Genomic DNA, 27890 nt, shown 5'->3' with positions numbered 1-27890 from the left:
CCAGAGCATACTCAGACGCTGTCCTTGACCCCTGGCGTAGACAGAGGAGATGTTCACCTCCCTCTCGGTCCTCTGTAGGGTGGTCAAAACGGCACAGAAGAGTTGGGTGAAGGGCTCATAAAAATTCTGGACCGTCCCTCTCCCAGACAGCGTGCAGCCTGACAGCACGGAGATCACCAAGGCCACCTTGTCCCTCTCGGAGGCTGTCCCAGCATGGTGGCAAGGTGGAGGTCACACTGCAGGGGTGCCGTCAAACCACTCCTACAGTGAGCTGGGGTGCCGTCAAACCACTCCGGGAGGGGCAGGTGGACATTGCTGATCGGACCGGGTGATGTAGATGGTGGTGGGGTGTCTGGAATGACCGCGGGGAGCTGAGGTGGTGGTGTAGCTTGCAGCTGGCGTACGGTCCGGAGCACCTTGTCCATGGCAGTCCCGAGGTGCTCTAGGCACGAGTCGTAGTATAGGAGCTTCGGTCCTATAGCGGAGAGGTTGGGATGTCCTGCTGCTTCCTGTTTTCTTGGGTTGGTCATTCTGTAAATCTTTGGAGGGAGCTGAAAGTCCGTATTGACCAGCGACAGCCCCGAAACCTGAAGGATCTGGAGAAGATCTGTATGGAGGAGTGGGCCAACATCCCTGCTGCAGTGTGTGCAAACCTGGTCAAGAACTACAGGAAACATATGATCTCTGTAATTGCAAACAAAGATTTCTGTACCAAATATTAAGTTCTGCTTTTCTGATGTATCAAATACTTATGTCATGCAATAAAATGCTAATTAATTACTTAAAAATCATACAATGTGATTTTCTGGATTTTTGTTTTAGATTCCGTCTCTCACAGTTGAAGTGTACCTATGATAAAAATTAAGTAGGAAAACCTGCAAAATTGGCAGTGTATCAAATACTTGTTCTTCCCACTGTATCTCCTCTATTACTTTACTTTATAAAACAAGTGTGTGAATTAAAAAGGAGACTACCATCAACCGTATATTAGTTTATTTTAAAAAATGCACATTTCAGTGGGACACTTATTATTATTATTGTTTCCATTCTGAAGCCAACTTCTATTGATCAATGGCTATCTTCCCAGAGGGCAGAGGAACACCTGGTACATCAGGGCAGTTGGCAGAGGAACCGGTTCTACCTGCTCTGTGCCACCTGAACCATGGAATATTAAATTAACCAATCCAATCACAAGACACGAGCGGAAATACCCTACTGCCATGGTCACATTTAACCCTTTACTTACAGTATGCAAATACAAATCATGTTTCTAATTGAGCCAAGTTGAATATCTAATTCAGCTTTAGGGACAAGGTTAAGAGACAGAATCAACCATGTCAATACAGATGTTCATAATGAGTGTACAAAGACAATGACCTTTTCAAAAAGCTTTTCACACATATAGAGTGCCCGATTTGCTATGTGTTTGCACCTGTTCCTGTTTAATGTGAAAATAAAACTAGTAATTGTATTCCCAAGTGTACGTTTATCAACACTTCCACTAATACAGTCATTCAAAACATTGCACATTAGACCTCAGTATACTGTAGCCTACTGTATGTGATTTGATGCACAGGGACAGGGAGCGACTGTGACCACTCCCACCATCTCAATATTAGAATCACTCCAGATTCTTCTTGAGAAATTCCACAAGCAGATGATGAGGAAAGGCAAAGTCTGTCTGGATAATCACAAAACCCTACAGACAGAAAGACAGATGACAATGAATAGTATCAGTTCTGTATAATATTTATTATATTTAATATTTATTTAACCATTTTATGATGAGTAAGAATGAAGTGAAGGTGTATGTATGAGTACTCACATCCTGAGAAACAACCTGGGGTTCGATGAGATCAAACAGATTTGCTCCCTGTTTGTCCAGTAGTGCAGTTAAACTTGGTTCTAGTTCTAAGACAACAGGGTCAAAAGAGGAACATATTGTTCACAACAACACACTTACAGTGCATTCGGAAAGTATTCAGACCCCTTGACTTTTTCCACATTTTGTTACGTTACAACCTTATTCTAAAATGGATTTTTTTTTAAATCCCCATCAATCTACACACAATACCCCATAATGACAGAGTGAAAACAGGTTTTTAGAAATGTTTGCAAATGTATAAAAAGTTAAAAACAGAAATACCTTACTTACACAAGTATTCAGACCCTTTGCTATGAGACTCGAAATTGAGCTCAGGTGTATCCTGTTTCCATTGATCATCCTTGAGATGTTTCTACAACTTGATTGGAGTCCACCTGTGGTAAATTCAATTGATTGAACACGATTGGGAAAGCCGCACACCTGTCTATATAAGGTCCCACAGTTGACATTGCATGTCAGAGAAAAAAAAAAGCCATGAGGTAGAAGGAATTGTCCGTAGAGCCCCGAGACAGGATTGTGTCGAGACACAGATCTGGGGAAGGGTTCCAAACAGCATTGAAGGTCCCCAAGAACACTGTGGCCTCCATCATTCTTAAATGGAAGAAGTTTGGAGCCACCAAGACTCTTCCTAGAGTTGGCCGCCAAACTGAGCAATCGGGGGAGAAGGGCCTTGGTCAGGGAGGTGACTAAGAACCCAATGGTCACTCTGACAGAGCTCCAGAGTTCCTCTGTGGAGATGGGAGAACCATCCAGAAGGACAACCATCTCTGTAGCACTCCACCAATCAGGCCTTTATGGTAGAGTGGCCAGACGGAAACCACTCCTCAGTAAAAGGCACATGACAGCCCGCTTGGAGTTTGCCAAAAGGACTCTCAGATCACAAGAAACAACATTCTCTGGTCTGATGAAACCAAGATTGAATGCCAATCGTCATGTTTGGAGGAAAACTGTCACCATCCTCATGGTGAAGCATGGCAGCATGCCGTGAGGATTTTTTCAGCAGCAGGGACTGGGAGTCTAGTCAGGATTGAGTGAAAGATGAATGGCGCAAAGTACAGAGAGATCCTTGATGAAAACCTGCTCCAGAGAGCTCATGACCTCAGACTGGGGTGAAGGCTCACCTTCCAACAGGACAATGACCCTAAACACACAGCCAAGACAATGCAGGAGTGGCATCAGGAAAAGTCTCTGAATGTCCTTGAGTGGCCCAGCCAGACCCCGGACTTGAACCCGATCGAACATCTCTGGAGAGACCTGGAAATAGCTGTGCAGCAACGCTCCCCATCCAACTTGACAGAGCTTGAGAGGATCTGTAGAGAAGAATGGGGGAAACTCCCCAAATACAGGTGTGCCAAGCTTGTAGCGTCATACCCAAGAAGACTCGAGGCTGTAATCGCTGCCAAAGGTGCTTCTACAAAGTACTGAGTAAAGGGTCTAAGTACTTACGTAAATGTAATATTTAAAAAAAACAGTTTTTGCTTTGTCTTTATTGGTATTGTATGTACAGTTGAAGTCGGAAGTCATTAACACTAGTTTTTCAACCACTCCACAAATTTCTTGTTAACAAACAATAGTTTTGCATGACACAAGTAATTTTTCCAACAAAAGTTTACAGACAGATTATTTAACTTATAATTCACTATCACAATTCCAGTGGGTCAGAAATGTACATACACTAAGTTGACTGTGGCTTTAAACAGCTTGGAAAATTCCAGAAAATGATGTCATGGCTTTAGAAGCTTCTGATAGGCTAATTGACATTATTTGAGTCAATTGGAGGTGTACCTGTGGATGTATTTCAAGGCCTACCTTCAAACTCATTGTCTCTTTGCTTGGCATCATGGGAAAATCAAAAGAAATCAGCCAAGACCTCAGAACAAAAATGTGTAGACCTCCACAAGTCTGGTTCATCCTTGGGAGCAGTTTCCAAACACCTGACGGTACCACATGTATCTGTACAAACAATAGTACGTAGTATAAACACCATGGGACCACTCAGCAGTCATACCGCTCAGAAAGGAGTCATACCGCTCAGTTCTCTGTCTCCTAGAGATGAACGTACTTTGGTGCGAAAAGTGCAAATCAATCCCAGAACAACAGCAAAGGACCTTGTGAAGATGCTGGAGGAAACAGGTACAAAAGTATGTAAATCCACAGTAAAACAAGTCCTATATCGACATAACCTGAAAGGCTGCTCAGCAAGGAAGAAGCCACTACTCCAAAACCGCCATAAAAAAGCCAGACTACGGTTTGCAACTGCACATGGGGACAAAGATCATACTTCATCAGACCAAATGTCCTCTGGTCTGATGAAACAAAAATAGAACTGTTTGGCCATAATGACCATCGTTATGTTTGGAGGAAAAAGGGGGAGGCTTGCAAGCCGAAGAACACCATCCCAACTGTGAAGCACGGGGGTGGCAGCATCATGTTGTGGGGGTGCTTTGCTGCAGGAGGGACTGGTGCACTTCACAAAATAGATGGCATCATGAGGGACAAAAATTATGTGGATATATTGAGGCAACATCGCAAGACATCAGTCAGGAAGGTAAAGCTTGGTCATAAATGGGTTTTCCAAATGGACAATGACCCCAAGCATACTTCCTAAGTTGTGGCAAAATGGCTTAAGGACAACAAAGTCAAGGTATTGGAGTGGCCATCACAAAGCCCTGACCTCAATCCTATAGAAAATTTGAAGGCAGAACTGAAAAAGCGTGTGCGAGTAAGGAGGCCTACAAACCTGACTCATTTACACCAGCTCTGTCAGGAGGAATGGGCCAAAATTCACCCAACTTATTGTGGGAAGCTTGTGGAAGGCTGCCTGAAACGTTTGACCCAAGTTAAACAATTTATTATAGGCAATGCTACGAAATACTAATTGAGTGTATGTAAACTTCTGACCCACTGGGAATGTGATGAAAGAAATAAAAGCTGAAATAAATCATTCTCTCTACTATTATTCTGACATTTCACATTCTTAAAATAAAGTGGTGATCCTAACTGACCTAAGACAAGGAATTTTTACTCTGATTAAATGTCAGGAATTGTGAAAAACTGAGTTTAAATGTATTTGGCTAAGGTGTGTGTAAACTGTAACTGTAGTTTGATGAGAACATTTTTTAATTTTAGAATAAGGCTGTAATGTAACAAAATGTGGGTCTGAATACTTTCAATATGCACTGTATATCACAATTAACTAAGCATGAGAGGATGAAACAGTACTCACCGGATATGACGTTTGGGACACCTATTTTCTCCACTGCCTCTTTCAAATAGTCAATGTGGGCTTCAACCATCTGGAGAGCATAAGGAAATGAGAAATAAAGCAATGTACCACCGCTACTGGTCACTTAGATTGGGATTCAGTATGCCTATTTAATTCTCACCTGCAGTGTGTCTGTGGACAGTGAATCCTTCATTATGGAAATTCTTTTGTGGGAAGAAGCAAAGTCACATAAGTGTTGTTTCTTTACTTGCACAGACATAGGCAGCAGTGTGAGGTACACTGAACAAAATTTTTAAACTCAACATGCAACAGTTTCTAAGATTTTACCAAGTTACAGTTCATATAAGGAAATCAGTAAGTTGAAATAAATAAATTAGGCACATGACTGGGAATACAGATATGCATCTGTTGGTCACAGGTAACTTTAAAAAAAATGAGGGGCGTGGATCGGAAAACCAGTCAGTATCCGGTGTGATCCCCATTTGCCTCATGCAGCGCGACACATCTCCTTCGCATAGAGTTGATCCGGCTCTTGATTGTGGCCTGTGGAATGTTGTCCCACTCCTCTTCAATGGCTGTGTGAAGTTGCTGGATATTGGTGGGAACTGGAACACGCTGTCATACAAGTCGTTCCAGAGCATCCCAAACATGCTCAATGGGTGACATGTTTGATGATTATGCAGGCCATGGAAGAACTGGGACATTTTTAGCCTCCAGGAATTGTGTACAGATCCTTGTGACATGAGGCCATGGATTATCATGCAGAAACATGAGGTGATGGTGGCTGATGAATGGCACGACAATCGGCCTCAGGATCTCGTCACAGTATCTCTGTGCATTCAAATTGCCATCGATAAAATGCACTTGTGTTCATTGTCCGTAGCTTATGCCTGCCTATACCATAACCCCACCATGGGGCACTCTTTTCACAACGTTGACATCAGCAAACCACTCGCCCACACAACGCCATGCACGCTGTCTGCCATCTGCCGGGTACAGTTGAAACCGGGATTCATGAAGAGCACACTTCTCCAGCGTGCCAGTGGCCGTTGAAGGTGATTATTTCCCCACTGAAATCAGTTACACCAAACTGCAGGCAGGTCAAGACCCTGGTGAGTACCTAAGAAAGCAAAGGTAACTAAACTAAATTACTTTTGCCCCGTAGCACTCACTTCTTTCATCATGAAGTGCTTTGAGAGGCTAGTTAAGGATCATATCACCTCTACCTTACCTGACACCCTAGACCCACTTCAATTTGCTTGCCGCTCAATAGATCCACAGATGATGCAATCGCCATTGCACTGCACACTGCCTTATCCCATCTGCACAAGAGGAATACCTATGTAAGAATGCTGTTCGTTGACAAGAGCTCAGCCTTCAACACCATAGTAAACTCCAAGCTCATCATAATGCTCGAGGCCCTGTGTCTGAACTCCGCTCTATGCAACTGGGTCCTGGACTTCCTGACGGGCCGCCCATAGGTGGTGAAGGTAGGAAACAACACCTCCACTTCCCTGATCCTCTACACAGGGGCCCCACAAGGGTACGTGCTCAGCCCCATCCTGTACTCTTTGTTCATCCATGACTGCGTGGCCACACACGCCTCCCACTCAGTCATCAAATTTGCAGACGACACAACCATAGTAAGCCTGATTACCAACAATGACGTGTGTCGTGGAAATTCAGTACTGAGAGAGACTTGGTTATTTCATCAAACAATCATATTTTTTAATATCAATTAATTATTGCAATAATGAAACCGTCAGCCCAACATTCTTGTTCTGACTGCTAGGCTGATAGCCTGAATCATACAGACAATGCACAGTTCATATAGCTAATACCCAGAATGTTTGGTTCCACCACTCCCATATAGATTGGGGGGCACCATAAGCCACTTTGGGCTCATCCTGCCTTTATCTGCCCCTGGCGTTATCTTAACCCCTGGCCTAATTTCCCAGATGCCGGGATGTCTAAGGACCATTGGGGCCTTTGTTCTACTCCTCTCTATCCCAGCTAAACATACACCATATCTTGTCCATGGAATGCAGGCTCAATCAGACCGGAGACATATGTCTCACATGCACCACTAACCATAAAATGGAATGTGGCTGTTTGATTTTTTTATCACAGAGACATCCATCAATTGTCAGCTTCAAGCTATCTCCAGTAAAACCAATGTCCTCGACACCCAGACTAGCTGCAGGAAGCTAGAGTGGACACCATAAAACTCAGCATTAGCAGGACAGAAATATCTTACTGTTTGTTAAGTAATTGTTAATTATCCAACAAATCAGGTAAATATGTAAATCTTCTATCAGACGAGACAGCCCACAGGGAGGAGGTGTGGGCCCTGGCGGAGTGGTGCCAGGAAAATAACCTCTCCCTCAACATCAACATAACGAAGGAGCTGATCGTGGACTTCAGGAAAAAGCTGAGAGAGCACGCCCCTAGCACGGTCCCATCCCACATTGATGGGACCGTCATGGAGAAGGTGGAAAGCTTCAAGTTCCTCGGCGTACACATCACTGATGATCTGAAAAGGTCCACCCACACAGACAGCGTGGTGAAGAAGGTGCAACAGTGCCTTTTCAACCTCAGGAGGCTGAAGAAATTTCTCTTGGCCCCTAAAACTTTACAGATGCACAATTGAGAGCATCCAGTCGGGCCATATCACCGCCTCCAGAGGGTGGTGCGGTCTGCCCAACGCATCACCGGGGGCACACTGCCTGCCCTTCAGGACACCTACAGCACCCGATGTCACAGGAAGGACAAAAAGATAATCAAGGACATCAACCACCCGAGCCACGGCCTGTTCACCCCGTTATCATCCAGAAGGCGATGTCAGTACAGGTGCATCAGACCGAGAGAAAAACTTTTTTTTCAGGGGGCAGATCAGCTTTAATATTGCAGATAGATTGTAGCTTCCATCAATGTAATTGTCTGCATCACTTCTAATCCTCCATATATATTTTTTCAAATATATATATATCCTCGGCGTACACATCACTGATGATCTGAAAAGGTCCACCCACACAGACAGCGTGGGTGGACATCCATCAATTGTCAGCTTCAAGCTATCTCCAAGAATGGCGTAGCAGTCGGATGTGTCTTTGTCCTGTCTTGTCCCGTGTAAATAGTATTCGTATTTTTCGTATACATTTCGTATTTATTTTAATTTCACTTTCCATCTAGGAACTGAATATACATTCCTACATTCCGCCTCACCCAATGTGGTACGGACCTGCTATTTTTTATATACTTTTGAACCGTAACCCCAATCAGAAGCTAGCCAGATAACTAGCTACTAGCTAGTAGTCAGTTAGCCACTGCTGCGGTCTTCGCCCTTAACTCGGACACAGCCAGCTTCAATACCGGGCCGATACCTGCCAGTCTGCAAGCGCGATATCAACCCAGAGCATATAGGACTGCTTTTTCTCTACCACATCACCGGATTCCTGACGCAAGCTCTGGACAATTACACCGTATTATCACAGCTAGCTAGCTGCAACCGAGTGGCTACTACTGGCTAACACCTCTGTCCCGAAGCAAGCACCAGTTAGCCTTGAGCTAGCCTCGAGCTAGGCCCATCTGCCGGCTAGCTGCAGCGCGATATCAACCCAGAGCATATAGGACTGCTTTTTCTCTACCACATCACCGGATTCCTGACGCAAGCTCTGGACAATTACACCGTATCATCACAGCTAGCTAGCTGCAACCGAGTGGCTACTACTGGCTAACACCTCTGTCCCGAAGCAAGCACCAGTTAGCCTTGAGCTAGCCTCGAGCTAGGCCCATCTGCCGGCTAGCTGCAAGCGCGATATCAACCCAGAGCATATAGGACTGCTTTTTCTCTACCACATCACCGGATTCCTGACGCAAGCTCTGGACAATTACACCGTATCATCACAGCTAGCTAGCTGCAACCGAGTGGCTACTACTGGCTAACACCTCTGTCCCGAAGCAAGCACCAGTTAGCCTTGAGCTAGCCTCGAGCTAGGCCCATCTGCCGGCTAGCTGAAGAGCTAGTGCCACTGCCACTGCCACGAAGCTAGCACCAGTTAGCAAACACTATTCTACAATTCACAACCTCTCTTTCGCCATCGCCATCTGGCTTGGATTCTCTGTCGACACAACCACGTCTGAGCAGACCCCCTCCGTCTGAGCAGACCACCCCCCGGGCTACTAACTTTACACGCCGCGTGCTAGCTTAGTGGAGGCCTCCTCTGCTCCATCTACGGCTGCCCCCTGGACACTATGATCACTTGGCTACATAGCTGATGCATGCTTGACTGTCCATTAATTCACGGTACTCCATTCACGGTACTCCATTCTGTTTATTTGTGTCTTATCTGTCGGCTCTGTGCTTTAACTCAGGATCTGTGTGTAGTTAATCCGACCCTCTCTGCCTAGTCATCGCCATTTTTTACCTGTTGTTGCTGTGTCAGACTAGCACCCTGTTATTGCTGCTGTTATCTTACCTGTTGTTTTAGCTAGCTCTCCCAATCAAGAACTGCAATCACTTTATGCCTTATTGTATGTCTCTCTCAAATATCAATATGCCTTGCATACTGTTGTTCAGGCTAGTTTTCATTGTCATTGTTTTGGTTTGCAATGGACCCTGTAGTTCCACTCTCCGTACCTCTGATACCCCCTTTGTCCCACCCCCCACACATGCGGTGACCTCACCCATTGAGACCAGCATGTCCAGAGATACAACCTCTCTTATCATCACCCAGTGCCTGGGCTTGCCTCCGCTGTACCCGCGCCCCTCCATACCCCTGTCTGCACATTATGCCCAGAATCTATTCTACCACGCCCATAAATCTGCTCCTTTTATTCTTTGTCCCCAACGCTCTAGGCGACCAGTTTTGATAGCCTTTAGCCGCACCCTCATCCTACTACTCCTCTGTTCCTCGGGTGATGTGGAGGTAAACCCAGGCCCTGCATGTCCCCAGTCACCCTCATTTGTTGACTTCTGCGATCGAAAAAGCCTTGGCCTCATGCATGTCAACATCAGAAGCCTCCTCCCTAAGTTTGCCTTACTCACCGCTTTAGCACACTCTGCCAATCCTGATGTCCTTGCCGTGTCCGAATCCTGGCTTAGGAAGGCCACCAAAAATTCTGAGATTTCCATACCCAACTATAACACTTTCCGTCAAGATAGAACTGCCAAAGGGGGAGGAGTTGCAATCTACTGCAGAGATAGCCTGCAAAGTTCTGTCATACTTTCCAGGTCTATGCCCAAACAGTTCGAACTTCTAATTTTAAAAATTAATCTCTCCAGAAATAAGTCTCTCACTGTTGCCGCCTGCTACCGACCCCCCTCAGCTCCCAGCTGTGCCCTGGACACCATCTGTGAATTGATCGCTCCCCATCTAGCTTCAGAGTTTGTTCTGTTAGGTGACCTAAACTGGGATATGCTTAACACCCCGGCAGTCCTACAATCCAAGCTTGATGCCCTCAATCTCACACAAATCATCAAGGAACCCACCAGGTACAACCCTAAATCCGTAAACATGGGCACCCTAATAGACATTATCCTGACCAACCTGCCCTCCAAATACACCTCTGCTGTCTTCAATCAAGATCTCAGCGATCACTGCCTCATTGCCTGTATCCGCCACGGGTCTGCGGTCAAACGACCACCCCTCATCACTGTCAAACGCTCCCTAAAACACTTCTGCGAGCAGGCCTTTCTAATCGACCTGGCCCGGGTACCCTGGAAGGATATTGACCTCATCCCGTCAGTTGAGGATGCCTGGTCATTCTTTAAATGTTACTTCCTCACCATATTAGACAAGCATGCTCCGTTCAAAAAATGCAGAACCAAGAACAGATATAGCCCTTGGTTCACTCCAGACCTGACTGCCCTCGACCAGCACAAAAACATCCTGTGGCGAACTGCAATAGCATCGAAGAGCCCCCGCGATATGCAACTGTTCAGGGAAGTCAGGAACCAATACACGCAGTCAGTCAGGAAAGCAAAGGCCAGCTTTTTCAAGCAGAAATTCGCATCCTGTAGCTCTAACTCCAAAAAGTTCTGGGATACTGTAAAGTCCATGGAGAACAAGAGCACCTCCTCCCAGCTGCCCACTGCACTGAGGCTAGGTAACACGGTCACCACCGATAAATCCGTGATAATCGAAGACTTCAACAAGCATTTCTCAATGGCTGGCCATGCCTTCTTCCTGGCGACTCCAACCTTGGCCAACAGCCCCGCCCCCCCCGCTGCTACTCGCCCAAGCCTCCCCAGCTTCTCCTTTACCCAAATCCAGATAGCAGATGTTCTGAAAGAGCTGGAAAACCTGGACCCATACAAATCAGCTGGGCTTGACAATCTGGACCCCCTATTTCTGAAACTGTCCGCCGCCATTGTCGCACCCCCTATTACCAGCCTGTTCAACCTCTCCTTCGTATCATCTGAGATCCCCAAGGATTGGAAAGCTGCCGCGGTCATCCCCCTCTTCAAAGGGGGAGACACCCTGGACCCAAACTGTTACAGACCTATATCCATCCTGCCCTGCCTATCTAAGGTCTTCGAAAGCCAAGTCAACAAACAGATCACTGACCATCTCGAATCCCACCGTACCTTCTCCGCTGTGCAATCCGGTTTCCGAGCCGGTCACGGATGCACCTCAGCCACGCTCAAGGTACTAAACGACATCATAACCGCCATCGATAAAAGACATTACTGTGCAGCCGTCTTCATCGACCTGGCCAAGGCTTTCGACTCTGTCAATCACCATATTCTTATCGGCAGACTCAGTAGCCTCGGTTTTTCTAATGACTGCCTTGCCTGGTTCACCAACTACTTTGCAGACAGAGTTCAGTGTGTCAAATCATTTTTTGTCCATTAAAATAACATCAAATTGATCAGAAATACAGTGTAGATATTGTTAATGTTGTAAACGACAGATTTTTAATGGAATATCTACATAGGCGTACAGAGGCCCATTATCAGCAACCATCACTCCTGTGTTCCAATGGCACGTTGTGTTAGCTAAGGCTAATTGATCAGAAACGTCGAAAATCTCTTCCCAACTATTTGCAATCTATGTGGCACGGCTGTCCATTTTTTGGTCCTTAAATGAAACTGATACTTTTTTATTTATCACAATTTTCTTTAACCAATGATGGTCTTTAATGCAGAGCCGACAGACAAGTTCCTTACTTTTTCCCTCTTCCATTTTTGCGATAATGCTGCAATTAGTTGGTTGTAATTTTGGATAGAGCATACATTTCCATATGTTTTTGTTAGATGCATGTGTGACACCAGTCATATTTATAATATAATTTACGAAGATTAGACCTTTTTAAAACATTTTTTTTAAACATACAGTTTTTTTTAATCAATTAGTATATTTGAGTTTAACCATAATATTTGTTGTATTATTTGTTGTCTTTTCTGGTGGATTAAATTTAAATTGCAACAAACTTTGGCTTGTTTTGAAAACAGCGATAATTGGGAGAGGATTTCCTTTTCAAATAACTGTGAGAGGTTGTGAGAGGTTGTAATCTGAATTAAGGGGGAAAAGGACTTTCTTGAACATAGGGTGAGACATTCTTACTAATTTGCTAGAGAACCAGTTCGGATTTAAGTATAACTTTTGTATGACTGAAGCCTTTAGTGAGAGGTATAATGCATTCATATTTAATAATTAATTGAATAATTCATACGATTTCATATTCATTATATAAATAGGCCCACTTAATTTTGTCTGGCTTGCCATTCCAAATAAACTTGAATATGTTTTTCTCATATAATTTTTAAAAACTGTTCTCTAGGTGTAAGCAAGACCATAAGCAAATAGGTAAACTGGGATATTACTAAAGAGTTAATGGTGATTTTTCCACAAATAGAAAGGTATTTACCTTTCCATGGCAGCAAGATCTTATCTATTTTTGCTAACTTTCTATAAAAATGTATTGGAGTGAGATCATGTATTTATTTCAGGATATGTATACCAAGTATATCTACATCACCATCAAACCATTTTATTGGTAAACTACACAGTAATGTAAACGTTTTTTTTTTTTGTGATCCAATACATGATATAGTACATTTATGATAATTTGGTTATCTAGTTATCTAGATCCTTATCTAATTATCTAGATCCTCTATGAGGCTGTGGAGGGATCCAAGTTGTGGATTTAAAAGAAAACATGAATCATCAGCGTACAATGACAACTTTGTTTTTAAGCCCTGTATTTCTAATCCCTTGATATTATTGTTGGATCTGGTTTTAATAGCTACCATTTTGATGGCCATAATACATAGATATGCCAATAGCGGACAACCTTGTTTTACTCCTCTTGACAGTTTACATCTTTCTGAGAAGTAGCCATTATTTACTATTTTACACCTAGGGTTAATATACATAATTTTATCCCATTTTATAAGAGATTCTCCAAAATTGTATGTTCCAGGCATGTATGTATAAACTTCAGTCATACTTTATCAAAAGCCTTTTCAAAGTCAGCTATGAAAGCAGGCCTGGTTTCCCAGATTTTTCATAGTGTTCTATTGTTTCAAGTACTTGCCTTATATTATCTCCAATGTTTCATCCATGTAAAAAGCCTGTCTGATTAGAATTAATAATGTCCGACAATACCTTTTAAATTCTATACGCTGTACATTTGGACTCTCTTTCAAAGATTATCCGCCGCCATTGTTGCATCCCCTATTAGCAGTCTGTTCAACCTCTCTTTCATTTCGTCCGAGATCCCTAAAGATTGGAAAGCTGCCGCGGTCATCCCCCTCTTCAAAGGGGGTGACACTCTAGACCCAAACTGTTACAGACCTATATCCATCCTGCCCTGCGTTTCCAAAGTCTTTGAAAGCCAAGTTAACAAACAGATCATCAACCATTTCGAATCCCCCCCTACCTTCTCCGCTATGCAATCTGGTTTACGAGCTGGTCACGGGTGCACCTCAGCCACGCTCAAGGTACTAAACGATATCATAACCGCCATCGATAAAAGACAGTACTGTGCAGCCGTCTTCATCGACCTGGCCAAGGCTTTCGACTCTGTCAATCACCGTATTCTTATTGGCAGACTCAATAGCCTTGGTTTCTCAAATGACTGCCTCGCCTGGTTCACCAACTACTTCGCAGATAGAGTTCAGTGTGTAAAATCGGAGGGCCTGTTGTCTGCACCTCTGACAGTCTCTATGGGGGTACCACAGGGTTCAATTCTCGGGCCGACTCTTTTCTCTGTATATATCAACGATGTCGCTCTTGCTGCGGGTGATTCCCTGATCCATCTCTACGCAGACGACACCATTCTGTATACATCTGGCCCTTCTTTGGACATTGTGTTAACTAACCTCCAAACGAGCTTCAATGCCATACAATACTCCTTCCGTGGCCTCCAACTGCTCTTAAACGCTAGCAAAACCAAATGCATGCTTTTCAACCGTTCCCTGCCCGCACCCGCTCGCCCGACTAGCATCACTACTCTAGACGGTTCTGACTTAGAATAGGTGGTCAACTACAAATACCTAGGTGTCTGGCTAGACTGTAAACTCTCCTTCCAGACTCATATCAAACCTCTCCAATCCAAAATCAAATCTAGAATCGGCTTTCTATTTCACAACAAAGCCTCCTTCACTCACGCTGCCAAACTTACCCTAGTAAAACTGACTATCCTACCGATCCTCGACTTCGGCGATGTCATCTACAAAATAGCTTCCAATACTCTACTCAGCAAACTGGATGCAGTCTATCACAGTGCCATCCGTTTTGTTACCAAATCACCTTATACCACCCACCACTGCGACCTGTATGCTCTAGTCGGCTGGCACTCGCTACATATTCGTCGCCAGACCCACTGGCTCCAGGTCATCTACAAGTCTATGCTAGGTAAAGCTCCGCCTTATCTCAGCTCACTGGTCATGATAACAACACCCGCCCATAGCACGTGCTCCAGCAGGTATATCTCACTGGTCATTCCCAAAGCCAACACCCCCTTTGGCTGCCTTTCCTTCCAGTTCTCTGCTGCCAGTGACTGGAACGAATTGCAAAAATCGCTGAAGCTGGAGACTTACATTTCCCTCACTAACTTTAAACATCAGCTATCTGAGCAGCTAACCGATCGCTGCAGCTGTACATAGTCCATCTGTAAATAGCCCACCCAATCTACCTACCTCATCCCCGTATTGTTTTTATTTACTTTTCTGCTCTTTTGCACACCAGTATCACTACTTACACACCATCATCTGCTCATCATCATCTGCTCATCTATCACTCCAGTGTTAATCTGCTAAATTGTAATTACTTTGCTACTATGGCCTATTTATTGCCATACCTCCTCATGCCATTTGCACACACTGTATATAGACTTTCTTTTTTTCCTATTGTGTTATTGACTGTACGCTTGTTTATTCCATGTAACTCTGTGTTGTTGTTTCTGTCGCACCGCTTTGCTTTATCTTGGCCAGGTGGCAAATTGTAAATGAGAACTTGTTCTCAACTAGCTTACCTGGTTAAATAAAGGTGAAATAAAAAAATTTAATAAAACATTTTGCTAGAATTGTTGCATCACAACACTGAATTGTAAGGGGCCTCCAAATTGTTTCAATGGACTGCATCTTTGTATTTCCCACTTGTACACTTGTATTACTTTCAGTAATAATGAAATCAGACCTTCTTGTTGAGTGTCTGATAATCTAACATTTACATAAGAGTGATTAAAACATGCTAATAATGGTCCTCTGAGTATATCAAAACAGTTTTGGTATACTTCCACTGGTATGCCATCCAGCCCTGGAGTTTTCCCGGACTTAAAGGCTTTAATTGCATCAAGAAGTTCCTCCTCTGTAATTTCACATGAGTCAGAAAGACTCGGCTGTTAATTAAAAAAAATATATATATATTTTTTAAATCCATACAATTAGCTTCGGTTAGAGGAGATGGAGGAGACTGAAACTAAAACATATCCTTAAAGTAGGCCTACTCCGCTTCCACTTTCAAAATATCATTTGGTGAATCATGGGTGACTGTCACTTGTAACAAGTTTCAGTAAATTATTTTTGATAGCATTTCTATGTTGAAGATTTAAAAATAATTTGGTGCATTTTTCCCCATATTCCATCCAGTTTGCTTTATTATTATAATATATTACTCTTGATCTTTGTTGAAGTAGTTCCTCCGTTTCTTTTTGTTTTTCCTCTAACTTATTCTGAGCCTCTATGGTACAGTTTTTATTGCTACCTATCTATTCTGTTAGTCTTTCTATTTCCTTTATTAGTTGGACTCCTTTGACCTAAATTGCTTTTGTTTTAGAGATGAGTACTCAATTGCATGGCCTCTAAAGGCACATTTAAAAAGTGTCCCATACAATAAGGGGATCTGCTGTATGTTATGTCTGAAACATTGTTATAAATAACTCTGTACTAGTTAAAAAACAAGTTATCATTCAAAAGGCTATGATTAAATGTCCAATATCCTCGCCCACGTGGAAATTCAATAAGAGTAATGTACAGTGGGGAGAACAAGTATTTGATACACTGCCGATTTTGCAGGTTTTCCTACTTACAAAGCATGTAGAGGTCTGTAATTTATATCATAGGTACACTTCAACTGTGAGAGACGGAATCTAAAACAAAAATCCAGAAAATCACATTGTATGATTTTTAAATAATTAATTTGCATTTTATTGCATGACATAAGTATTTGATCACCTACCAACCAGTAAGAATTCCGGCTCTCACAGACCTGTTAGTTTTTCTTTAAGAAGCCCTCCTGTTCTCCACTCATTACCTGTATTAACTGCACCTGTTTGAACTCGTTACCTGTATAAAAGACACCTGTCCACACACAATCAAACAGATTCCAACCTCTCCACAATGGCCAAGACCAGAGAGCTGTGTAAGGACATCAGGGATAAAATTGTAGACCTGCACAAGGCTGGGATGGGCTACAGGACAATAGGCAAGCAGCTTGGTGAGAAGGAAACAACTGTTGGCGCAATTATTAGAAAATGGAAGAAGTTCAAGATGACGGTCAATCACCCTCGGTCTGGGGCTCCATGCAAGATTTCACCTCGTGGGGCATCAATGATCATGAGGAAGGTGAGGGATCAGCCCAGAACTACACGGCAGGACCTGGTCAATGACCTGAAGAGAGCTGGGACCACAGTCTCAAAGAAAACCATTAGTAACACACTACGCCGTCATGGATTAAAATCCTGCAGCGCACGCAAGGTCCCCCTGCTTAAGCCAGTGCATGTCCAGGCCTGTCTGAAGTTTGCCAATGACCATCTGGATGATCCAGAGGAGGAATGGGAGAAGGTCATGTGGTCTGATGAGACAAAAATAGAGCTTTTTGGTCTAACTCCACTCGCCGTGTTTGGAGGAAGAAGAAGTATGAGTACAACCCCAAGAACACCATCCCAACCGTGAAGCATGGAGGTGGAAACATCATTCTTTGGGGATGCTTTTCTGCAAAGGGGACAGGACGACTGCACCGTATTGAGGGGAGGATGGATGGGGCCATGTATCGCGAGATCTTGGCCAACAACCTCCTTCCCTCAGTAAGAGCATTGAAGATGGGTCGTGGCTGGGTCTTCCAGCATGACAACGACACGAAGCACACAGCCATGGCAACTAAGGAGTGGCTCCGTAAGAAGCATCTCAAGGTCCTGGAGTGGCCTAGCCAGTCTCCAGACCTGAACCCAATAGAAAATCTTTGGAGGGAGCTGAAAGTCCGTATTGCCCAGCGACAGCCCCGAAACCTGAAGGATCTGGAGAAGATCTGTAGGGAGGAGTGGCCCAAAATCCCTGCTGCAGTGTGTGCAAACCTAGTCAAGAACTACAGGAAATGTATGATCTCTGTAATTGCAAACAAAGGTTTCTGTACCAAATATTAAGTTCTGCTTTTCTGATGTATCAAATACTTATGTCATGCAATAAAATGCTAATTAATTACTTAAAAATCATACAATGTGATTTTCTGGATTTTTGTTTTAGATTCCGTCTCTCATAGTTGAAGTGTACCTATGATAAAAATTACAGACCTCTACATGCTTTGTAAGTAGGAAAACCTGCAAAATCGGCAGTGTATCAAATACTTGTTCTCCCCACTGTATATGCCAATTATCTGATGGTTCGACAGCATTCTATCCCCTATCAACACCGTTTTTACTTTTGGTGCCAATGAGAATGACATAAGAAAGAAGTCAAGACAACTAGCTTGATTGAGCCTCCGCCATGTTTTTTTAGTTAACTAGGCAAGTTAGTTAAGGCCTACCCCGGCCAAACCCTAACCTGGACAACACTGAGCCCAATTGTGCGCTGCCCTATAGGACTCTCAATCATGGCCGGTTGTGATACACCCTGGAATCGAAACAGGGTCTGTAGTGACGCCTCTAGCACTGAGATGCAGTGCCTTAGACCGCTGCACCACTTGGGAGCCCCTGTATATCTCACTAGGTCAGGATATTTAAGCCTCCATATATCCACCAGTTCCATGACATTCATGATTTCCTTAAGAACACGAGGGTGATAGTTCGTAATGTGATTTTGATTACGGTCCATTAAGATATTTAAAACAGTATTACAATCTCCCACCATGATAATAGAGTCTTGTATTGCTTGCAGGGTTGATAATTTATTATATATATTTTCAAAGAAGCGTGAAAAGGTTTATGGTCCAATAACGTATTTAAAATCATCCATCTACCTTGCGGATCTGTTTGGACAATTTGCACATTCGGATCAAAATTACTGTTAATTAATATCATCGCCCCTTTCGAGTTACTTTGCCAATGGGAGAAGTATATTTCACCCCCCCACGTCATTTAAAATTGTTGAATGAGTTTCCTGTAAACATGAGATATTATATTCCTTCTCTTTGAGACAGGTAAATATTGTTCTTCTTTTCTTATTATTTGCTAAGCTATTACAATTATAATTGGCTATCCTTATTTCACCATTTACCATGAGATACAAGTTTCAAATCTATTTATCATAATACAGTGGGGCAAAAAAGTATTTAGTCAGCCACCAATTGTGCAAGTTCTCCCACTTAAAAAGATGAGAGAGGCCTGTAATTTTCATCATAGGTACACTTCAACTATGACAGACAAAATGAGAAAAAAAATCCAGAAAATCACATTGTAGGATTTTTTATGAATTTATTTGCAAATTATGGTGGAAAATAAGTATTTGGTCACTTACAAACAAGCAAGATTTCTGGCTCTCACAGACCTGTAACTTCTTCTTTAAGAGGCTCCTCTGTCCTCCACTCGTTACCTGTATTAATGGCACCTGTTTGAACTTGTTATCAGTATAAAAGACACCTGTCCACAACCTCAAACAGTCACACTCCAAACTCCACTATGGCCAAGACCAAAGAGCTGTCAAAGGACACCAGAAACAAAATTGTAGACCTGCACCAGGCTGGGAAGACTGAATCTGCAATAGGTAAGCAGCTTGGTTTGAAGAAATCAACTGTGGGAGCAATTATTAGGAAATGGAAGACATACAAGACCACTGATAATCTCCCTCGATCTGGGGCTCCACGCAAGATCTCACCCCGTGGGGTCAAAATGATCACAAGAACGGTGAGCAAAAATCCCAGAACCACAGTGAATGACCTGCAGAGAGCTGGGACCAAAGTAACAAAGCCTACCATCAGTAACACACTACGGCGCCAGGGACTCAAATCCTGCAGTGCCAGACGTGTCCCCCTGCTTAAGCCAGTACATGTCCAGGCCCGTCTGAAGTTTGCTAGAGAGCATTTGGATGATCCAGAAGAAGATTGGGAGAATGTCATATGGTCAGATGAAACCAAAATAGAACTTTTTGGTAAAAACTCAACTCGTCGTGTTTGGAGGACAAAGAATGCTGAGTTGCATCCAAAGAACACCATACCTACTGTGAAGCATGGGGGTGGAAACATCATGCTTTGGGGCTGTTTTTCTGCAAAGGGACCAGGACGACTGATCCGTGTAAAGGACAGAATGAATGGGGCCATGTATCGTGAGATTTTGAGTGAAAACCTCCTTCCATCAGCAAGGGCATTGAAGATGAAACGTGGCTGGGTCTTTCAGCATGACAATGATCCCAAACACATCGCCCGGGCAACGAAGGAGTGGCTTCGTAAGAAGCATTTCAAGGTCCTGGAGTGGCCTAGCCAGTCTCCAGATCTCAACCCCATAGAAAATCTTTGGAGGGAGTTGAAAGTCCGTGTTGCCCAGCAACAGCCCCAAAACATCACTGCTCTAGAGGAGATCTGCATGGAGGAATGGGCCAAAATACCAGCAACAGTGTGTGAAAACCTTGTGAAGACTTACAGAAAACGTTTGACCTCTGTCATTGCCAACAAAGGGTATATAACAAAGTATTGAGATAAACTTTTGTTATTGACCAAATACTTATTTTCCACCATAATTTGCAAATAAATTCATAAAAAATCCTACAATGTGATTTTCTGGATTTTTTTTCCTCATTTTGTCTGTCATAGTTGAAGTGTACCTATGATGAAAATTACAGGCCTCTCTCATCTTTTTAAGTGGGAGAACTTGCACAATTGGTGGCTGACTAAATACTTTTTTGCCCCACTGTATATGTTTGTAAATTTACCATTAAAAAGTACCATAGTGATTGAGTATCCATATAGCTGTACCATGATATTTGCATTGCTACTAAGTAACCCTCCAATTGTTCTCCACTATTCCACCCGCTAAAGCCCCTCCCCATCCCAAGTTGGGTTGTCATCCCAGTGACCGGCAGACCACCCCAGTCCCTCCGGATCCCTAGGCCTCCCCAGAGAGGCCAGGACCCATCCTTTGAAAAGAGCACACAGTGCCACCCACAGAACAGAAGCAGATCAACCGCTAAAAGTATTTCCAATGCTCTCACCTCAATTTGCGTCATATATAGCTATTAAAAATATTTATATATTCAAATATTTTGCGTATCTTAATTTCCATCATTAACAATTAATATGCATAATAATGTTGACAGTTCATGCAAAGGATTGTTACCTGTAACCAGAATTTCCAATGCATTACATTTTTGTCAAGCAATTATTATTTTAGCAAAGATTTGTGATTCCTCCAATATTGTCCCTAACATCCTTACCCCCTTGCAACAGATGTGGTGTATATACACACACTCTTACACACTCAACCCCGTTCCCCCACAATCAACCATAAGCTCAGATGCTCAGTGGTTGTTACATTCCAGAGCCCAACTCAAGAAAGGACCTGATTTACGAATGCATATACAGTTACAGCTGTTTGAGAAAGCATGCAAGACTTAACCAGTGTCAAGTCCTAGGTGATGGAGATCCATCCCATTCCCCTGAAACACACACACACTGGTCCCCGTTGTGACCATTTCCCCAAGCATCTCTGTGCAGTCAGATCTTTGATTATTTTGTGCCACCAGGGCCACAATAACATGCCCCCGCTCTGATTGTCCGAGTGTGACCCCCTCCCCATGGGTTACTGCAGCCAGTGTTGCGAGCACAGCTTCTATCTCAAGGCCATCAGACTTTAAAAATAGCCATCACTAGATGGCTACCACCTGGTTATTCAACCCTGCACCTTAGATGCTGCTACCCTATATACATAGACATGGAATCACTGCTCACTTTAATAATGGAACACTAGTCACTTTAATAATGTTTACATACTGCTTTACTCATTTCATATGTATATACTGTATTCTAATATACTGTATTTTAGTCAATGCCACTCCGACATTGCTCGTCCTAATATTTATACAGTACCAGTCAAAAGTTCAGACACATGGCCTCCGGAGCGGCACGGCAGTCTAAGGCACTGCATCGCAGTGCTAGCTGTGTCACTATAGATCCTGGTTTGATTCCAGGCTGTGTCGCAGCCGACCGGGAGACCCATGATGCGGCACATAATTGGCACAGCGTCGTCCTGGCTAGGGGAGGGTTTGGCCGGCCGGGATGTCCTTGTCCCATCTCGCTCTAGCGACTCCTGTGCGGTGCCGGGCGCAACAACGCTAACACGGTTGCCAGGTGTACTGTGTTTCCTCCGACACATTGCTGCGGCTGGCTTTCGGGGTTAAATGGGCAGTGTGTCAAGAAGCAGTGCGGCTTGGCCTGGTCGTGTTTCTGAGGACACACGGCTCTCGACCTTCGCCTCTCCCGAGTCCGTACGGGAGTTGCAGCGATGGGACAAGACTGTCACTACCAATTGGACACCACAAAAAAAGGGGTAAAAAAATAAAATAATTCCAGATTGACTAACCTTCATGTCTTAAATGATGGACTGTCATTTCTCTTTGCTTATTTGAGCTATTCTTGCCATAATATGGACTTGGTATTTTACCAAATAGGGCTGTCTTCTGTATACCACCCCTATCTTGTCACAACACAACTGATTGGCTCATACGCATTAAGAAGGAACTGTTTAACTGTTAATTGAAATGCATTCCAGGTGACTACCTCATGAAGCTGGTTGAGTGAATGCCAAGAGTGTGTAAAGCTGTCATCAAGGCAAGGGTGGCTACTTTGAATTATCTGTGTCTAACACATTTTTGGTTATTACTTGATTCCATGTGTTATTTCATAGTTTTGATGTCATCACTATTATTCTACTATGTAGAAAATAGTAAAAACAAAGAAAAACCCTTGAATGAGTAGGTGTGGACAAACTTTTGACTGGTACTGTATATTTCTTAATTCCATTATTTTACTTTTAGATTTGGGTGTATTGTTGTGAATTGTTAGATATTACTGCACTGTTGAAGCTAGGAACAAAAGCATTTCGCTACACCCGCAATATCATCTGGTAAATATGTGTATGTGACCAATAAAATTTGATTAGAGATTTGATTTGAGCATGCAGATGAGCTTCCCTGAGACGGTTGCTGACAGTTTGTGCAGAAATTCTTCAGTTGTGCAAACCCAGTTTCATCAGCTGTTCGGGTGGCTGGATTCAGACCATCCCTCAGGTGAAGAAGCCAGATGTGGAGGTTCTGGGCTGGCGTGGTTACATGTGGTCAGCATTTGTGAGGCCGGCGTTGAAGGCGGCTTATGGTAGAGAAATGGACATTAAATTCTCTGGCAACAGCTCTGGTGGACATTCCTGCATTCAGCATGCCAATTGCATGCTTGCTCAAAACTTGAGATATCTGAGGCATTGTGACAAAACTGGACATTTTAGAGTAGCCATTTATTGTCCCCAGCACTAGGTGCACATGTGTAATGATCATGCTGTTTAATCAGCTTCTTGATACGCCACATCTGTCATGTGGATGGATTATTTTGGCAAAGGAGAAATAGCAGGGATGTAAACAAATTTGTAGCCAGAATTTGAGAGAAATAAGCTTTTTGTGCATATCGAACATTTCTGGGATCTTTTATTTCAGCTCAGGAAACATGGGACCAGCACTTTACATGTTGCGTTTATATTTTTGTTCCGTATACTTGTTAGTAAACTGCCATGCAATCAGAAAGGGTTTTACTAAACCATTACAGTCTGTATCCCTTATAGAGGCACAGTGGAGTCAGTATCACAAGAACAATTAAAAGCATGGTCTTCATGTAATGCCTTTACTCACATATGCAGTTCATATACATGTGTATGTACATGTTCACTACAGTATAGGCGCGTAAATGGACTCACTGTGATGTTGTAGCGATTAGGATCAGTTTCTTCTTGGCGTAGGAAGCAGTCACAACAACCTCCACCTCCTAGACAACGAAAAATAAACATTCAGCTACTCTTCTTGGACACATTACTGTCTGATGCTAGGTTATCATTTAAAACATTAAAACAAGTGTTTGTTTGGCTGACCATCTCAAAGTAAAGTCCTGGGATGTCCTCAGCTCCGCTGGTCAGCTCTGCTGCAGCCACAGCTCTGACAGAGGTGCCCATTGGGGTTGTCCACAGGTGAGGCACTGACACACTCCACACCCTCAGCACTGGCTCCTCAGAGGACAGAAACTGACAAAGGGATACAGAGAGACAGGTTTCATACAGGCACAGACAGATAGAAACACTGACTTACCTGTGTACACAATATAAGAGGTTTGAAATACAATGAAACTCAAAACACCACTAAATTGCAGAGGCCAAGATAGGTCGCATGGTCTGTGGAGCTGATAAAAGCATGTTGTGTCTGTCTGAGGACTGTCCTGAGTGGGTTTGTCACATTACCTGGCTTAGGAACTCTGGAATGGGGGTAGACAAATTTGTCTTAAACAGTTCCTGAAATGAAATTGACCATGTTAAATAACTGGCATACATTAAAACAAACACAGTAATTCAGCTTGTAATGAACAAGAATTTCATTGCCTGTCACAGTGCTACAGTCAGTTTCCCTGCCTCTACCATATTGTAACACACCGTGGACCAAACACCAACAAAAGTCCTGATTACTGTTTTCCTGATAAATGCTGCCTTGGACACTAGTCCACATGACTTCCACTAGTCTGGTAGACACCTACTGTGAGCTCCAGGCCAGAGATGTTGAGGACAAAACGTCTATCTTGGTGGGCAGCTGTAATCAGGGGGTTGAAGACCTCATCAGAGATCCAGAAGTACAGCATGCGGTCCTCTGTCAGTTGGCTGGGGTCGAATACAGACTCATTGATGACAGCTGTCACGTTGTTGTATTTGGCCAGACCCTGGACATCATCGGAAGACAGAAGAAATTAGACATATAATAACAATTGGTATTGTGCATCATCATGTACAATGAATATGGATGCTAGATAATAAAGGGATATACAGTACCTTGTGGTATGATTCAATGTAATTGGATGTGATGACAGGGGCAGAAGTTACTCCAATATCCATGCTGATGTCACCATCACTAAGGAATTGCTCTGTGGGAATCAACACGGAGATGTAAACATAGTCACTGACAGATATTCTAAATAAGAGAAAGTCTTGTTACCTCTATAGGCTTTGTGTGTTATCTACCCAGGCTCCCCAAACGTGTCCATACCTGCTTGCTCCTGTATAAAGTCAGCCAATATGTTTGCCACATTATTGATCTCCTTACAGATCTAAGATGATGAAAACAGGGACATTGTTTCATTTTATGTTGCAGCTGATGTGACAATGTTTTTGCTGGGTTGCATTAACAAGACAGTAGAGGGCAGAGTTGAGCCATCAGTGAGGCCTCTGTCCAATACCTTGATACGCTGCAGGTTTATTTAACTAGGCAAGTCAGTTAAGAACAAATTCTTATTTACAATGACGGCCTACCCTAGGTCCAACAGTACATTATTCTCCTATATTTCCCTCTAATCATCACTCACCTGGCTTTTAATAACCAGCCTCACAGTGAAGGTGATGAAGTTTGTGAACAGCCTCTTGAGCCAGCCAGGCCTAAAGCCAGAATGTAAAGCACAGGGTTTGTCCTTCATGTCGCAGTTACTTCCCTTGAAGGAAGAGGACATTACAGATATACCATTTTACACTATGTGTATAAAACTATCTGGGTTCCAGAACGTGCCACTTACTCCCTGTCTCCCTGCAGCAGGAGATCCAGCTTGTGGAACGTGAGGTAGCAGTCTGATGTGTCTGCAGCAACTTTCCCCTTTCCACAATCTGAGACAGAGAAAGCACATGATCACTGGCAGGAAATACATTACAAAAGGTAAGATAAGATTCCTGTAAACTCTTAGGAAGAATGAGAAGGAAGAGTGAACATTGAACACCACAAAAACAATGGGCAGAAAAAGGTACTTACAGAGTTTGGGGTTAATGCCAAGATCAATGTGCGAATCAATTTCAAAATCTACTGAATGTCCCACATTGACACTGCAAAACAGATTACACATGGCAGTGTCATGACCACGCAGCTATTCAAGGTCAACATACAAAACTTCAGTAGTAGCCAACATGACATTTGGATAAATCACAACATACGTAACTGTAAGATCTAGAAAGTTATATCTATTCATATCACAAACTATTTCCATCCCTCTCATCCTCCCTGTTCACAATGACTGATGGAAGGACTCACAGCCAGCTTCCATATCCATACTGGATGGTTCCCTTGAAAACAGCAGACACGTTGGAGATGGCAATCTCAATGCCTTCACCTGCTATGAGCTCAAACTCACTCCGCCCAATCGACAGGTTATGGATCTCCAGACTGAGAGGGCAAAGGTCAGGTGAGGACATTATTATTGGTTGTTCATTTTAGTAAGAATAAAGGAGCAAACCAACAAAGCAATGGCAACATTGTTAACATTCAATCTGTTATTGATTGAAAATGAGTGCTTATGCATTCATCCAATCATGTGTCGTATACATGATCTATGGTAAGTGAATACAGGATAAAAGGAGAGCATGTGAGGTAATGGAGGAGGATGAAAGGAACAGCATAAGCGCGTGCATGTGGTGCAGGTACACTGACTGTCGGGTCCACTCACTTGGCAAGCCCATATTTCACCTTTCCAACAAAGATAATAGACTTCTCGTTGCTGATGCTTGGATATTTGGCATGCTGGAATGCAGCCTGGATGACCTTGGTCGTCTTTTCATTTACTGAAGAGAAAATACACAATTTATCTATATATAGACTAAAGACAATACTTAACAAAACAGTTAACTACCCTGACAGTAACAGTTCTAGTGAAAAACATTTGAGAGAACACCATAGGGAGACAGGAATAAATAAGATACTCACAGACCACCGCTGCAGGGTAGGTCAGCCTACAGACAGCCCCAGTGAACCTGTATGCAGAGGCTGGCTCCAGACAGGACCGGGACATCACAACCAGGCCCAGGAACAGCAGCAGGACTGGGAGTGTCATCACACACTTATCCATCTCACCAGTAGCTAAATGAACACTGACTTCAAACTGGATCCCAGAGCTGTGTAGTGCCTCCTCAGAACCTCTGAACTAACTGATCCAGGCTGTGTTGAGCATGCACAAGAGACAAGGGGAGGAAGAGGGAGGGAACAGAAAACACCTCTAGGGAGATGGGGTTCGGACTGAGGCAAACTTGACTGAACTAAACTTCACAACACTGACCCTGTAGTCTGTGATTGGGCCTCAACCAGGCCAGAGCGGGATATTTGGGAGTGGGTGTTGTTACGTGTTCTATCTGGGCTCAGGGGGATACTTCTGTCCATGCGAGGTAGGGTTATTATCGGGCAGTAAATAACAGATGTACAGACACTTTTTCTAGGGCACATTCTCAGAAACTCCCATACCTTACAGTCACAGAAATGCCAATCTTGACCCAGAATGATGGAACCATACAGCTAAACTTTCGCGAAAATCTTTCATTTTTATGTCAAGAAAATTGGAATTGTGGTACTATTTCTGCAAATATTCATCAATCATGAACACGTTGGTCAATACAACTTCCTAAGAAAATATGTACTTTTCAGTAAATATGTAGTTACATGACATATATTACCAGTTGCAGAGTGGGCTAGGTTAGAGGGAGCAAGTCTCTATGGACCAAATGTACTAGCTGAACTCCCTAGCCTGCCTGGATAACTCAGAGGAAGTAATGGGGACAATACATGGAATGTACTACAGTAAACCCCACATTGTAAACACAGAATGCAGTTTGCAATTCCCACATTTCTCCAACAGGTCAATGAACTCTGGATAGCAAAAGCTGTAGAGTTGAAGCGGAGGCTTAAGGGATCTAGACAGCAGTCCAAAAATTCAGCCGCACAAATGTACGTAGAACTACGTAGTGACCCAAACTGACCTCCGTCGGCTACGTTTGCGTATACCGTGTAGACCCTTTTACCCCCGTGAACAATTTTTTTTACAAGAGATGTTATGAAAATGTTAAATCTATTTTTGTTGA

The 27890-nt window shown here is 43.3% G+C and overlaps 1 protein-coding gene across 2 annotated transcripts; it reads right to left on the bottom strand.

Moving 5' to 3' along the window:
- Positions 1-978: 978 nt before the first annotated feature.
- On the bottom strand, positions 979-27052 carry cetp (cholesteryl ester transfer protein, plasma). 2 transcript variants are annotated; one of them, XM_071416975.1, is made up of 16 exons: positions 26746-27052; positions 26489-26603; positions 26077-26208; positions 25801-25871; positions 25571-25658; positions 25367-25436; positions 25051-25111; positions 24837-24928; positions 24548-24727; positions 24258-24308; positions 23895-24044; positions 23724-23791; positions 5272-5314; positions 5112-5181; positions 1826-1911; positions 979-1699 (listed from the first exon to the last, which is right to left on the bottom strand). In XM_071416975.1, the coding sequence occupies exons 1-16, from the start codon at positions 26885-26887 to the stop codon at positions 1622-1624; spliced, it is 1497 nt and encodes a 498-aa protein (XP_071273076.1). In that variant the 5' UTR covers positions 26888-27052; the 3' UTR covers positions 979-1621. The 2 variants fall into 2 exon arrangements, with proteins under 2 accessions (XP_071273076.1, XP_071273077.1); XM_071416976.1 differs by lacking the exons at positions 979-1699; positions 1826-1911; positions 5112-5181; positions 5272-5314 and adding exons at positions 5996-6231; positions 6343-6433 and having other exon boundaries at positions 26746-26984.
- Between the last annotated feature and the right edge of the window lie 838 nt (positions 27053-27890).

Source organism: Salvelinus alpinus, chromosome 9 (genome assembly GCF_045679555.1).
Source record: "Salvelinus alpinus chromosome 9, SLU_Salpinus.1, whole genome shotgun sequence".
NCBI classification, from domain to species: Eukaryota; Metazoa; Chordata; class Actinopteri; order Salmoniformes; family Salmonidae; genus Salvelinus; species Salvelinus alpinus.
Note: the sequence above shows the minus strand (reverse complement) of the source record. Positions and strands in the feature narration are given on the sequence as shown.

Excerpts from the sequence above, each read along its gene's own strand:
- cetp (XM_071416975.1), bottom strand. The coding sequence starts at position 26,887 with ATGGATAAGTGTGTGATGACACTCCCAGTCCTGCTGCTGTTCCTGGGC. Across the intron at positions 26,209-26,488 it reads GTGAAATATGGGCTTGCCAA|TCTGGAGATCCATAACCTGT; the intron begins GTGAGTGGACCC and ends TTGCCCTCTCAG. Across the intron at positions 24,728-24,836 it reads ACATTGAATCATACCACAAG|GGTCTGGCCAAATACAACAA; the intron begins GTACTGTATATC and ends GATGATGTCCAG.